Source organism: Aquarana catesbeiana, linkage group LG02 (assembly GCF_042186555.1).
Source record: "Aquarana catesbeiana isolate 2022-GZ linkage group LG02, ASM4218655v1, whole genome shotgun sequence".
NCBI lineage: Eukaryota > Metazoa > Chordata > Amphibia > Anura > Ranidae > Aquarana > Aquarana catesbeiana.
Window position 1 is genome coordinate 189472441 of NC_133325.1, and position 15251 is coordinate 189487691.

The window sequence follows — 15251 nt, forward strand, 5'->3', positions numbered from 1 at the left end:
TTATGATATATTTGTCGGTGCTCCTAGGGATCATCAAAGATTTGGATATTTTTTATAACCTAACCCTGACTTGTACTTCTCAACAACATTGTCCCTTACTTGTTTGGAGAGTTCCTTGGTCTTCATGGCAGTGTTTGGTTAGTGGTGACTCTTGCTTAGGTATTGCAGCCTCTGGGGCCTTTCAAAAAGGTGTGTCTATGTAATGACAGATCATGTGACACTTAGATTGCACACAGGTGGACATCATTTCACTAATTATGTGACTTCTGAAGGTAATTGGTTGCACCAGAGCTTTTTATGGGCTTAATAAGAAAGGGGGTGAATACATTTTATGTATATATTTTTCAAATTTTACTTCACCAACTTAGACTATTGTGTTCTGATCAATCACATATAATTCAGATTAAAACAACATTGAACTAAAGGCTGTAATGTAACAAAATAGGTAAAAAGCCAAGGTGGGTGAATACTTTTGCAAGGCACTGTACATATATATATATGCAAAAAACCAAACACAAAAAAAACAAGACAAACAAACAACAATACCAAACAAAAAACAAACAACAACAACAACAAACAACTATATATATATATATATATATATATATATATATATATATATATATATATATATATTAAAAATATATAAAAAGAATGGGGAATAGAAAAAATAAATAAATATAGCCCTGAACAGACAGGATCCTAAAAGTTACAGAAAAGATAACATCTGAGGAGAATCCAAAAACTTCGCTATATTCATCGTTATTTGCTGTACATACCAGTTCTTCCATCCGCATCATATAGTTCAACTCTACTACCAATTCCCGTATTGTTAACGTTATTTGGGATTTCCAATGTCTTGGAATTAAAGCTCTTCCTGCCATCAAAAAAGATCTAAATATTCCCTTTTTAATTGATTTAATTGACCCAGGAATTAAAGAGAGAAGTGCTACCTCAGGAGTCTCCTGACAATTTTTACCAGTGACCGCATGACTGAGTTTAAATATAGCCGACCAAAATGGTTTTATTTTCAAACAAGACCACCATAGGTGTAATAGTGCGCCTCTTGATTCACCGCATCTCCAGCATAGGTCAGACATAGCTGGATTAATTTTATTTATAAGACCAGACAATGATACCATCTCGTCATAATCTTATAGTTTTCAAGCCTCTATTCGTACATGAATGACAAATAGGTGAAGGATGTAATGGCTGCCAGCATAGAGAACTTTTTACTGGCATTCCTGGTGGAAAACTTGGGTTACCCAATATTGGAGTTAATGGCCCTGGGTGTGAGGATACATTGTATGTTGTGATAAATTTGTCCCATACATATAACAGAGATGAAATCAAAGGCGTTACTTGTGTTGAACATGGCCAATCAATAGAAAGAAGCCATGGGAGAGAAGTCAGCGGTATAGGCACTAAATCAGACTCAAGTGTAACCCACTGCTTGAGCGATCCATGGTGAAACCAATCTAGCACCCTACTAAGTAAAGCCGCCACATAGTACAGTTCTAGGTGCGGCAGGCCTGTGCCGCCAGCATCTCTTCTCTTCACTAACATTTCAGTGTCTAGCCGGGAACCTAGGCCAAATATATTTTAGTAATATAAATCGGGTCAATCTAAAAAAAGAACGTGGAACTGTGATTGGAATTGTTTGAAAAAAAAAAAAATCTAGAAAGGATGTCCATCTTAAAGAGTGACATCCTTCCCAGCCATGAGTGTCGCATTGGTGACCGTTTCTTAAGACGAGATTGCATGTTCACAAGTGGCAGGTAGTTGAGCTCATACAATTTATAATTGATAGAATACTGGGCCCATTGGAACAAAAAATTATCAGCAAGAGAAACTTGAATGTCCTCCGCAAAAGTAATATTTAAACAATGTGATTTTGTTGAATTAATTTTAAAATTGCTTAGAGCACCTAAAAGTTCCAATTCCTTTAACAGCGCTGGAAATGCAATTATTGGATTAGTTATGTGGAGCAAGAGATCATCCGCAAACAAACTTATTTTATATTGCTTACCAACAATTTCAACACCCTGTATTGAATTGTTAGCATGCAAGGCCATCGCCAAATGCTCCATTGCTAGTATATACAGGAGTGGCGAGAGGGGACACCCCTGGCGGGTTTCATTCGATAAATAAACCGGGTCCGAAAGTAGGCCATTCACTCTGATACGAGCTGATGGAGCAGAATACAATATCATAATTTTTTTAATTAAGCCTGAAGATAGACCTAGTTGTTCTAATGTTGCTTTCAAAAACTCCCAATCTAGGGGATCAAATGCCTTTTCCACGTCTAGCGAAAGAAGACACAATGGGACTTTTTGTAGCTGGCAGTGTGAGATAAGAGATAATATTTTAATAGTGTTATCCCTTGCTTCTCAAGTTGGGACAAAGCCCTCCTGATCTAAACCAATAATAGAAGGAATAACTGCTTGTAAGTGATCTGCTATTATTTTAGCATATATTTTAATATCAACATTTATTAAAGAAATTGGACGATAACTTGAACATTCAGCAGGATCTTTCTGGTCTTTATAAATGAGAGTAATATGAGCTTACTGCACTTGATGAGAGAAAGTACATGAATCTGAAATTGAGTTGAATGTAGTGTCCAAGATTGGTGATAAAACGTCCTGAAACTGTTTATAAAACAAAGTTGAGAAACCATTAGGACCTGGACTCTTACCCAATTGAAGTGCCTTAATTGTTTGTTGAATTTCCAGTGTAGTTAAGGGCATATTCAATAAGTTAGTAGTATCCTGATCTAATCTTGGAAGGGCCCTATTCAAAATATATTGGGCCATAGTTTTGCACCCCTTTGTGTTGGTGGGTACCGTGAGGGGATTAGTAATATTATAAAGTGTCCTATAATATTCTTGAAAGGTCCGAGCAATGTCTGCAGAAGTATGTACCAAGCCCTTTTTAGGGCACCAAAGTTTGGGAATATAGGTACAATTTGGTTTAGTGCGAATTGACCTGGCCAGTAGTCTACCCGCCTTGTTACCAAATTCATACATAGTTCTATGTTTAAAGTATGCCACATCAAGTAAATGTAAAAGATCTTTACATTTCTTTTCTAATAGCTGAAATACATGAGCCTCAAGTGAACGTTTATGGGCAAGCTCAAGCTTATGAATTTCCTGTAGAAGCTGTGTAATTTCTGCAGATCGTACTTTTTTTTAAATATGCACCTTCAGAAATGAGGATCCCCCCTATGACACACTTCAAAGCCTCCCATGTAAGTGGTTGCACTGTCATATACTGCGTGTGATCTGATAAAAACTGAGAGATCGATCGTCTAACTGCTGCGTATGTCGATTCATTTTTTAAGAGGCTTTCATTCAGCCTCCAAGAGGCTACAGGTTTAGAAAATTATGCTATATTAATTAAGAAAAAAAGCGGGAAATTATCTGACCAAAGTTGAGTTCTGATGTATGCCCGGGGTTGCCAACTAAGTAAGTTGTGTGAAACAAAAAACATGTCTATCCTACTATAAGTTTTATGGGTTAAAGAATGACAGGTATAATCCCGCTCAGTTGGGTGTAATACCCACCACATATCAACTAGCTGAAAATCGTGCAATCAGCGCTTGAGGAGTTTGATCTGAGGCAAAGAGAAGCGCCTGGAGGTAAACGTAGTGTCCAGTGTTGAGTCAAATAAAATATTTAAATCTCCTCCGAACCTTTCAGTATTTCTACACATCGCTTGTCCTTTTGGTAATCAGTGTAACCAGTGACCTCATATTTGTGAGCCCAACAAAGTGAAATATGGGACGTATAGTTCTCCTTCAGATAGTTGCTCTCCACCCATGTACCCTAATACCGCGTACACACGATCGAGTTTGCCGACAACAAATGTTGGATGTGAGCTTGTTGGTGGAAAGTCCAACCGTGTGTATGCTCCATTGGACATTTGTTGTCGGACTTTCCACCAACAAATGTTGGCTAGCAGGTTCTCAAATTTTCTGCCAACAAATGTTTGTTGTCAGAAAGTCCGATCGTGTGTACACAAGTCCGTCTGACAAAAGTCCACGCATGCTTGAAATCAAGTACAAGCCGGAAGCGCTTGGTCTTGTAAAACTAGTGTTCGTAATGGAGATATCACGTACGTCTTGTACGTCACTACGTTCGTAATTGTTGGGCAACATTTGTGTGACCGTGTTTATGCAAGACAAGTTGGAGCCAACATCCTTCGAACAAAAATTCATGGTTTTGATGTCGGAAAGTCCGATCATGTGTACGGGGCATAAGACTACACATCCCAGGGATCTTTGCTGTAACATGAAGATTGCTGGGAGTAGCTATAAAAAACACGAGTTCCTGTCCAGAAGACATCAGAGCGATTTGGTCGTTGGTGAGAGGGCAAATTGCTTGGCCTTTATCTATTCATTGCCACTATTACAGAGACATTTTACACAGACATCTTTACCCCAAGAACACTTTACTGCATTGCTTGAACACCGTGCTCAGACACCTTTAGATATTCACCACTGGGAATCTATTGCTTTCATTATACCCAAACAGATTACAGTTAACGAGCTCCAACTAGCCAGCGAAAAACATCAGATCTGCAACGTCAAACTCTTTTGCCATTACTTATAGGAAGGCCCCTATGTTATTCTTTGTAGACACGCTCCCTTCATTAGGATAGCATAGGCTGGCTAGATTACATCTACCTCGGTGTGGCAGCATAAGTAGTTAACTGAAACATCCACTAGTAGGTGACCTCTGATCAAAAGGGAGTGCACATATGTGTATATAATAGTGTTGTTGCTGAACCATTGTCTTGTGTCTTTGGGAGGCATTTGTTTGCTGAGTTGGCGCTGTTATCTCGGCTCAGCAGATTTCTTCATTCCCTCTTTGAAACAACTTTCCCTTATTTGGTTCAAGTAAAATATTTCAGAACCTAATTATACCGAGTTGTTTGATTATTGCCACACAGTGCTACAAGGATGTCTGAACCCAGAGTGTTAGGTGGGTTGGAAGGTTTACTTGGTCATGGGCGTGCAGATGAGCAGGTAATTCTCAGCAGTTCCCTAGGGGGTCCGTGCTACACTACCAAAACAGTAATAACATTGATAAGTACATAAAAAATAAAGTGGACATGAGAATTTGGTACTGTGATATCAGAGGGAATGATGAAAAAGTGGGAAAATATATCCAACTTGGTAATAAACTCTTCATGCCAATTGGATGCCTCATGGCTAACTGTTGTGGGCATTCATACTGCGTATGCCAAGCAATTACCTAAAGAACCTGTTGTATCAGGGGAAACATAATCTAGTATCTGGTTATTTGATAAATTAATGCAGCAGGCTATAATGATGCACAATAGGTTGTAACCCATAGTTACTAGGTCAATTATTGGATAACAATCTATTCATTAAGTTTCATAAAAGCAAGATCACAAATGCTACCCTTTCTTGCACCAACCAGCCCAAGAACAGGGAGCTGTCTGGTTGAAGCACTCAGAACGCAAGATCCACAAATCTGAAATATAGAGATGTTTAAAAGATAAGACTGTCTCACCTGCCGTCAAATCTGTGCTTCATGAAGTCAAAGAGGGCCTTCTGCATCATGTCTGTCACCTGGAAGAGGAAACAAGAAATGCTGCTAGGTTTTTGCTAGTAGCTGCACAATGGGTCTACAGATAACCAATCATCAGGTTAACCTTTAAGTCCAAAAAAAGGGACATTTTAGCAGGCAGTCTACAGAGTGAATTTTTGAAGACTGCAGTAAAGGGTTACAGGGCAGTCGCCAGTTTGAATTTAAATTAGCAAGACATTTGGAGAGTTGTCAGCTTATAATAGCATGCATTTTTGTGCCGCAGACTGCAGCTGCCATTTGGCTCAAAAGCCATGATTTCTTTTACATCAATATTTCCTAGAGTTAATTTCCTTGTCATAGTCTTAACTATTTCACTCACTGCAACAAAGACTAACCTACTATGGTACAAGTACTTTTTTTATTAGTTGTGTTGTGTGCCACAAGTTATGACAGCAGGCAGGTCCCATAGCATCCATATTGCAGCTGAGCCTCACAGAACAGTGACATATTGAACAGCCCCTTTCCCTTGACAGTGTGTGTCTGGAGTAGGGATGAGCCGAACATCCCTCAGTTCAGTTCGCACCAGAACATACCGAACAGGCAAAACATTCGGAAAAACACACGAACACCGTTAAAGTCTATGGGACACGAACATGAACAATTAAAAGTGCTAATTTTAAAGGCTTATATGCGCGTTATTGTCATAAAAAGTGTTTGGGGACCTGGGTTCTGCCCCGGGGGACATGTATCAATGCAATTTTTTTTTTTAAAACAGATGTTTTTTCGGGAGCAGTGATTTTTTTAATGCTTAAAGTGAAACAATAAAAATGAAATATTCCTTTAAATATCGTGCCTGGGGATGTCTATAGTATGCCTGTCAAGTGGAGCAGTTTTCCCATGTTTAGAACAGTACCACAGCAAAATGACATTTCTAAAGGAAAAATTGTCATTTAAAACTGATCGCGGCTGTAATGAATTGTCGGGTCTCGGCAATAGAGATAAAACTCATTGAAAAAAAGAGCATGGGTTACCCTCCCCCAGTCCATTACCAGGACCTTTGGGTCTGGTATAAATATTAAGGGGGACCCAAACCAAATTTAAAAAAAAAATGGCGTAGGGATCCCCCCCAAAATCCATACCAGACCCGAAGGTATGGATTTTAAGGGGAACCCTGCACCAAAATGTTTAAAAAATGGCGTAGGGGTCCCCCCAAAATCCATACCAGACCCTTATCCAAGCACGCAACCTAGCAGGATGCAGGAAAAGAGGGGGGAGACGAGAGAGCGCCCTCCCTCCTGAACCGTACCAGGCCACATGCCCTCAACATGGGGAGGGTGCTTTGGGGTCTGACCCCAAAGCACCTTGTCCCCATTTTGATGGGGACAAGGGCCTCATCCCCACAACCCTTGCCCGGTGGTTGTGGGGGTATGCGGGTGGGGGGCTTATTGGATTCTGGAAGCCCCCTTTAACAAGGTCCCAGCCTTCACCCTTATGTGAATTGGTACTGGGGTACGTTGTACCCCTACCATTTCACAAAAAAGTGTCAAAAATGGTAAAAAAAAAGACAAGAGACATATTGGGACAAGTCCTTTATTAAAAAATAAAAAAATTAAAATGTCCAGTGATGTCCATTCATCTTCTTTCACGCCGCCCGACGGAACAAAAAAAAAAAGCTGCAACCGTTCCGCCTCCATGAGAGGCTCCTGCCGACTGACTCTTCTTCTCTGTGACAGTTCTTATATAGCTGAGGGCAGGGCCACCCGGTGACATAAACGGGTGACCCCGCCACCTGATGATGCCACGGGGAAGCCCCCGTGGTGTCAGAGGGGGCGGGGTCACCCATTTACATCACCGGTCAGACCCCAAAGCACCCTCCCATGTTGAGGGCATGTGGCCTGGTACGGTTCAGGAGGGGGTCGCTCTCTTGTCTCCCCCTCTTTTCCTGCGACCTGCTAGGTTGCGTGCTCGGATAAGGGTATGGATTTTAGGGGGACCCCCACGCAATTTTTGTTTTTTTAATTTTTGTTCGGGGTTCCCCTTAATATTCATACCAGACCCAAAGGGCCTGGTAATGGAGTGGGGGGGAACCCATGCTCTTTTTTTCAATGAGTTCTATCTATATTGCAGAGACCCGACAATTCATTACAGCCGCGATCAGTTTTAAATGACAATTTTTTCCTTTAGAAATGTCATTTTGCTGTGGTACTGTTCTAAACACGGGAAAAATGCGCCACTTTACAGGCATACTATAGACATCCCCAGGCACGATATTTAAAGGAATATTTCATTTTTATTGTTTCACTATTTAAATTTAAAAAATCACTGCACCGAAAAAATTGGTATTTTTAAAAAAAAAATTTGCATTGATACATGTCCCCTGGGGCAAGGCCCAGGCCCCCAAACACTTTTTATGACAATAAATTGCATATAAGCCTTTAAAATGAGCACTTTTGATTTTTCATGTTAGTGTCCCATAGACTTTAATGGTGTTCCGGCGGCTTTCAAATTTGCCGCGAACACCACATATTATTCGCGTCGAACTTACATTCGACTCGGACATCGGGCTCTTCTCTAGTCTGGAGTATAAGTGTACTAGGGTGGTGGTTGCAACTGATATGTCCATTATCTAAGGTCTGTACAGATTATATAGCATGCATCAGCTATGAGCAGATCAACAGATGACCACTATGAATGTTAATACAGGTGCTGCCTGACTAAACTAGACGGTTAGACACTTGTTATTAGGCATCCTCTCATTCTCAAAAAAAAAAAAAAGCTGTGACTTTATCAGATCTTTCTCGTTGCCTCTAATGAGTGCCAAAACAAGTCTCACATCAGTGTTCCCTAATGCAGTAATTAGGGTCTTTCCAGCAAAAAGCCAACTAGTTTGCATAATCATGTGTTGTATAAGAGGCTGCAGAGTTGCTCATTCCTGTCACACATTATTACTTTCCCTGTGAACACGACGCCGGAATGAGGCCTGACTCAGCATACGTCTTTAATATTCAATCGCGTATTGAACTTTGTAGAAACACGGAGCTAAGTAAGTGGCATATGACAGATGACTTTCAATTAGTAAATTAACACAGTAACCATGCACATTTTTTTTTAGTTTTTTTTTAGTTTACGATTGTATCAGTTAAAATGTCAGCTTATCTTCCACTGCTCAACCTATGCTATCTGATACTCATACTGTATAGATCCATGCCCATCTGCTTACTCTCCCAAATAATTGATACACAAAGATAATTATAAAAGTGGTCACTCTACTTAAAACACACAATAATAAACATGTGTAAAAATCATTGCTAACCACATCAACATCAGTTTAATTACTCTTGTAAGAGGCATAGACCAGGTAGGCTGAACACATAACTAAGAAACCTCCCAAGAACTCCTGGATTCTTGGAGCTCTCCTGGGATTCAATGTGATCTGAGACTGGCTGGGAGATATAATACTGCCAGTATATCATAAATATTCCCAAGAAACTCTTTTTAGTTAGATACAGTGCCTTGAAAAAATATTCATACCCATTGAAATTTTCCACATTTTTTCATGTTACAACCAAAAACATAAATGTATTTTATTGGGATTTTATGTGCTAGACCAACACAAAGTGACACATAATTGTGAATTGGAAAGAAAAATGATAAATTGTTTTCAATTTTTTTTTTACAAATAAATATGTGAAAAGTGTAGCGTGCATTTGTATTCAGCCCCCCCCCCCCCCCCCCGAGTCAATACTTTGTAGAACCACCTTTCACTGCAATTGCAGTCTCTACCAGCTTTGCACATGAGTGACATTTTTGCCTATTCTTCTTTGCTAAATAGCTTAAGCTCTGTCAAATTGGATGGCGAGCATCTGAACAGCAATTTTCAAGTCTTGACACAGATTCTCAATTGTATTTAGGTCTGGACTTTGACTGGACCATTCTAACACACAAATATTCTTTAATCTAACAGGTCATGTTTTCAGGCTTTCCATTGTTTTGCACAGGTGATTTGATCAGCTTCACTGCCTTAGTAATTACCACAGCTGTTTCATCTGAGGAACATCCTGAAAACATGACCTGTTGGGGTGCCTTGAGGACTGGAGTTGATTGATCACTGATCTAAACCATTCCATTGTAGCTTTGGCTGTATGTTTAGGGCAGTTGTCCTGCTGGAAGGTGAAAATCTGCCACAGTCTCAAATCTTTAACAGGTTTTTTTTCTAAGATTGCCCTGTATTTGGCTCCATCCATCTTCTTATCAACTCTGACCAGCTTCCCTGTCCCTGCTGAAGAAAAGCATCCCCACAACACGATGCTGCCACTACCATGTTTCACTGTAGGGATGGTGTGTTCAGGGTGATGTTCAGTGTTAGTTTTCTGCAACACATAGCGTTTTGCTTTTTGGCCAAAAAGTTCAATTTTGGTCTCATCTGACCAGAGCACCTTCTTCCACAAGTTTGCTGTGTCCCCCACATGGCTTCTCCCACATGGCCTCTCGCAAATTGCATACAGGACTTCTAATGGCTTTCTTTCAAAAATGGCTTTCTTCTTGCAACTTTAATATAAAGACAAGATTTGTTGAGTGCATGACTAATAGTTGTCCTGTGGACAGATTCTCCCACCTGAGCTGTGGATCTCTGCAGCTCCTCCAGAGTTACCAAGGGCCTCTTGACTGCTTCCCTGATTAATGCTCTCCTTGTCCGGCCAGTAAGTTTAGGTGGACGGCCATATTTTGGTAGGTTTGCAATTGTGCCATACTCTTTCCATTTTCGGGTGATGGATTAATTAGTGCTCCGTGAGATGTTCAAAGCTTGGGATATCTTTTTATAACCTGACCCTGCTTTAAACTTCTCCACAACTTTATCCCTGACCTGTCTGGTGTGTACTTTGGCCTTCATGATGCTGTTTGTTCACCAAGGTTCTCTAACAAATCTCTGAGGGCTTCACAAAACAGCCGTATTTGTACTGAGATTAAATTACACACAGGTGGACTCTATTTAATAATTAGGTGATGTCTAAAGCTATCGGAGTAAAGGGGGCTGAATACAAATGCACGCCACACTTTTCATAAGTTTATTTGTAAAAAAAAAATTGAAAACCATTTATCATTTTCCTTCCACTTCACAATTATGTGCCACTTTGTGTTGGTCTATCACATAAAATTCTAATAAAATACATTTACGTTTTTTGGTGTAACATGACAAAATGTGGAACATTTTAAGGGGTATGAATTTTTTTTCAAGGCACTGTATGCCTGGTAGAACTACCAGATGAACATCACAGTGGACACTTATATAAAATGCCCTAACCCCCTCAACTGCCACTTCTTGAACGGAGGAGCAGTTGCTTTACTCCACAATGCTTCTGAGCTGCAACTCTCCTATCTCTGTAACAAAGAACAAAACACATTAATATATCAGAGAAGCCTAACTTTTGAGACTAACACCTATGTCTTCATCATTATTAATACCTCGTGGCCAATAGTGATGGGCACACGGACTAAATCAAAAACTGAAAACTTGTCCAAAACATCAGTCTGTGCTTTTGGACCACCATGGCCTAGAGCAGTGATGGCGAACCTTGGCATCCCAGATGTTTTGGAACTATGCTGATCTGAAAAGTATGATTTAGAGCAAATAGATGCATGTTATGCAAACAGCAGAGAAATCCAATTCAGGTCCTCGCAAAACAAAATGTATAAATATAAAAACAATAAAGGAATAATCCTAATTTAAGAATGTATCTTAAATTTTGATGGCCATACATAAACAAGTGCTCATGCCAGTACATGCAAAACTGATATGATAGTGTTGGAAGCTAATAGACCCGAACCGCCCAATGACATCTTGGAAATAGTTACATAAATGGTAAGGTTGAGTAATGACACCAGTCCATCCAGTTCAACCTGAGTTTGTGTGTGTGACTACTATTTTCCATAAATAAATGTAAAAAGCTTTTAGGTATGTTTCTTAGCAAGTGCAATGTGAGAACTACCAGCACATAGTTATCCATCATGCCATACCATCAGGGAGGAGTGTGATTAGTGCCAAATTTATTCTACAGCAGAACAACGACCCCAAACATACAGCCAATGTCGTTAGGAACTATCTTCAGTGTAAAGAAGAACAAGAAGTCCTGCAAGTGATGGTTTGGCCCACACAGAGCCCTGATCTCAACATCATCAAGTCTGTCTGGGATTACATGATGAGACAAAAGGATTTGAGGCAGCCTATATCCACAGAAGATCTGTGATTAGTTCTCCAAGATGTTTGGAACAACCTACCTGCCGAGTTCCTTCAAAAACTGTGTGCAAGTGTACCTAGAAGAATTGATGCTGGTTTGAAGGCAAAAGATAGTCACACCAAAATATTGATTTGATTTAGATTTTCCTTCTGTTCCTTTACTTTGCATTTTCTAAATTGATAAAAAATAATCAAAATATTTATTTTTGAAAGCATTCTTTCTTTGCAGATTTCTTCACACCTGCCTAAAACGTTTGCACAGCACTGTACATAAAACTGATCAACAATGTGCCTTAAATGATAACTAGCTCGAAGGGCAAACATGTATAATACTGCAGTTTATCATTCTATTGATGTGGTCTCTGCATTAGTTTTCAGTTTTTAAGCTAAGAACATTTTCAACAAGTATAGAAAATACCTGTTGATTTTGCCAAAAAAGTAATATTCTTGCATTCTTCTGAGTGTAAAGGTATCTTTCCTATGTTAACTAACCCCAAGAACTATAATGGGAGATGAACAAAGGCAGACATAATTGAAATGCAGCCTGGGTAGCAACCATGGCTCCCTCCATTGATACAATTGAGGAGTGCGTGTAGCCACCCAGGGAAAGGAAGTCTGTTATTTGCAGAATTATCAGGTGAAAATAAAGGAGAAAAGGACTGAAAAAAGGTAGGCACCTCATCTAAGGTCTGGTAAGGTGCAATATGCTAAAATTTGTTTTGGGGTTTTAGATACACTTTAGGAGCAGCTTTAGTTTTAAAAACAACTCTTTAAGCGGTTTGAACTGTTCAAATTTTCCAGGGAACTAACAAATAGAGAATCTGCTCTACTGGTAACTATTTCAATGTTCTCCCCATCCTCTGGGTTTTACAGTTTCCACTTAGAATCCAAAGACTTCCAGAGAGGTACATTGATTCAGAGTTCTCTGTAAAGCACTACAGAATAAACATTATTGCTATGTAGATGAGTAAAACAAATTAATAAGAATACAGAGTACAGTACGCAATTGTGTAATCAGGCAAATATTACACTTTGTATAGCTAATATTACTTTTACTTGGAAAAATCAATGTACAGAGGCGGTATTCCTAATGTACAATAATTTTTTCTTGCGTAGGTAGAATACTCATAGGAGCAATAGAGAACCATATCTGCTGATACAGTGTATTTCTGGATTGCCAAAAAGTTTGCTGATGCTATGAAAACAGCACAAGAGCTAACTAGTGAAGCAGAATCTAGTTTTGCATTCAGCCTTTTTTGTTTTATTTCTCTGTGAACAAGCATTTTATTATATATAGCACTCCAAAATGCCTTAAAATTTAAGACAGCATACTATATACTTTCAGCTCTTTTGGAAGATGCATTAAAACATTAGCTATTATAGCCAATACTGTTGCAGACCTTAACGGGTGTATGGAGTAATCTGCATTTTCTGAAACATCACACTTCCTCTGTTTTCCAAAAATGTCTAACTTGTCCTTACTAAGTCTCCTTACTGACTCCTTACTGACTCTGAAGTTTCGAGAATGAAAGTGAGGGGAACTGTTTTAAGGCCCCCCCGAGCTCATGGGACTGTGACCAGGGCTGTCTTTAATATTGCTTGGGCCCTGGGCAAAGATTTTATTGGGCCCCCCCCAGCTAGATTCAAAATGAGTTTACTGCAGCAGATCAGGCAACGATTGTGATTGGCTGCCAGAGATTACAACATATCAATACAGCTCACAGATTAGAGGTTGCTAGAGGTTACAGAACATCATTACTGCTCACTAATTGGATTCTAGAGGTTACTGAAAATCATTATTGCTCACTGATTAGTTGCTAGAGGTTACTACATATCATAACCTCTCAGTGCAAATTGCGGGTGTGGCCAAACTGCACTAGCATTGAGGGGTGCACTATGTACAGAGTGCAGGGTTGGGGGTGCGCTTTGTGCAGAGTGCAGGGGTGAGGTGGGTGCAGAGTGCAGGGGTGAGGTGAGTGCAGAGTGCAGGGGTGAGGTGGGTGCAGAGTGCAGGGGTGAGGTGAGTGCAGGACTGAGGTGGGTGCAGAGTGCAGGGCTGAGGTGGGTGCAGAGTGCAGGACTGAGTTGAGTGCAGACTGCAGGGGTGAGGTGGGCGCAGATTGCAGGGGTGAGGTGGGCGCAGATTGCAGGGGTGAGGTGAGTGCAGGACTTTGGTGGGTGCAGAGTGCAGGGATGAGGTGGGTGCAGAGTGCAAGGCTGAGGTGGGTGCAGAGTGAGGTGAGTGCAGGGCTGAGGTGGGTGCAGAGTACAGGGATGAGGTGGGTGCAGAGTGTAGGGGTGTGGTGGGTGCAGAGTGCAGGGGTGTGGTGGGTGCATAGTTCAGGGGTGAGGTGGGTGCAGAGTGCAGGACTGAGGTGGGTGCAGAGTGCAGGACTGAGGTGGGTGCAGAGTGCAGGACTGAGGTGGGTGCAGAGTGCAGGAGTGAGGTGGGTGCAAAATGCAGGAGTGAGGTGGGTGCAGAGTGCAGGGGTGAGGTGGGTGCAGAGTGAGGTGTCTACAGAGTGCAGGGGTGAGGTGGATGCAGAGTGCAGGAGTAAGGTGGGTGCAGGGGTGTGGTAGGTGCAGAGTGCAGGGGTGAGGTGGGTGCAGAGTGAGGTGGGTGCAGAGTGCAGAGTGAGGTGGGTGCAGAGTGCAGAGTGAGGTGGGTGCAGAGTAAGGTGGGTGCAGAGTGCAGAGTGAGGTGGGTGCAGAGTGAGGTGGGTGCAGAGTAAGGTGAATGCAGAGTACAGAGTGAGGTGGGTGCAGAGTAAGGTGGGTGCAGAGTGCAGAGTGAGGAGGGTGCAGAGTGAGGAGGGTGCAGAGTGAGGAGGGTGCAGAGTGAGGAGGGTGCAGAGTGAGGTGGGTGCAGAGTGAGGTGGGTGCAGAGTGCAGAGTGAGGTGAGTGCAGAGTGAGGTGGGTGCAGAGTGCAGAGTGAGGTGGGTGCAGAGTGCAGAGTGAGGTGGGTGCAGAGTAAGGTGGGAGCAGGGTGCAGAGTGAGGTGGGTGCAGAGTGAGGTGGGTGCAGGGTGCAGAGTAAGGTGGGTGCAGAGTGAGGTGGGTGAAGAGTGCAGAGTGAGGTGGGTGCAGAGTGAGGTGGGTGCAGAGTGCAGTGTGAGGTGGGTGCAGAGTGAGGTGGGTGCAGAGTAAGGTGGGTGCAGAGTGCAGGAGTGAGGTGGGTGCAGAGTGCAGGAGTGAGGTGGGTGCAGAGTGCAGGAGTGAGGTGGGTGCAAAATGCAGGAGTGAGGTGGGTGCAGAGTGCAGGGGTGAGGTGGGTGCAGAGTGAGGTGTCTACAGAGTGCAGGGGTGAGGTGGATGCAGAGTGCAGGAGTAAGGTGGGTGCAGGGGTGTGGTAGGTGCAGAGTGCAGGGGTGAGGTGGGTGCAGAGTGAGGTGGGTGCAGAGTGCAGAGTGAGGTGGGTGCAGAGTGAGGTGGGTGCAGAGTGCAGAGTGAGGTGGGTG

General features: G+C 41.8%; 1 protein-coding gene across 3 annotated transcripts in view; it reads right to left on the reverse strand.

Annotated features, from left to right (window-relative positions):
• Positions 1-15251, reverse strand: part of CACNB3 (calcium voltage-gated channel auxiliary subunit beta 3) — a 386477-nt gene that overhangs the window by 43086 nt on the left and 328140 nt on the right. For all 3 annotated transcript variants that reach the window (XM_073614076.1, XM_073614075.1, XM_073614074.1), the window contains exon 8: positions 5541-5599. In XM_073614076.1, coding sequence (XP_073470177.1) covers positions 5541-5599 — 59 coding nt within the window. The remainder of the gene's footprint in view (positions 1-5540; positions 5600-15251) is intronic.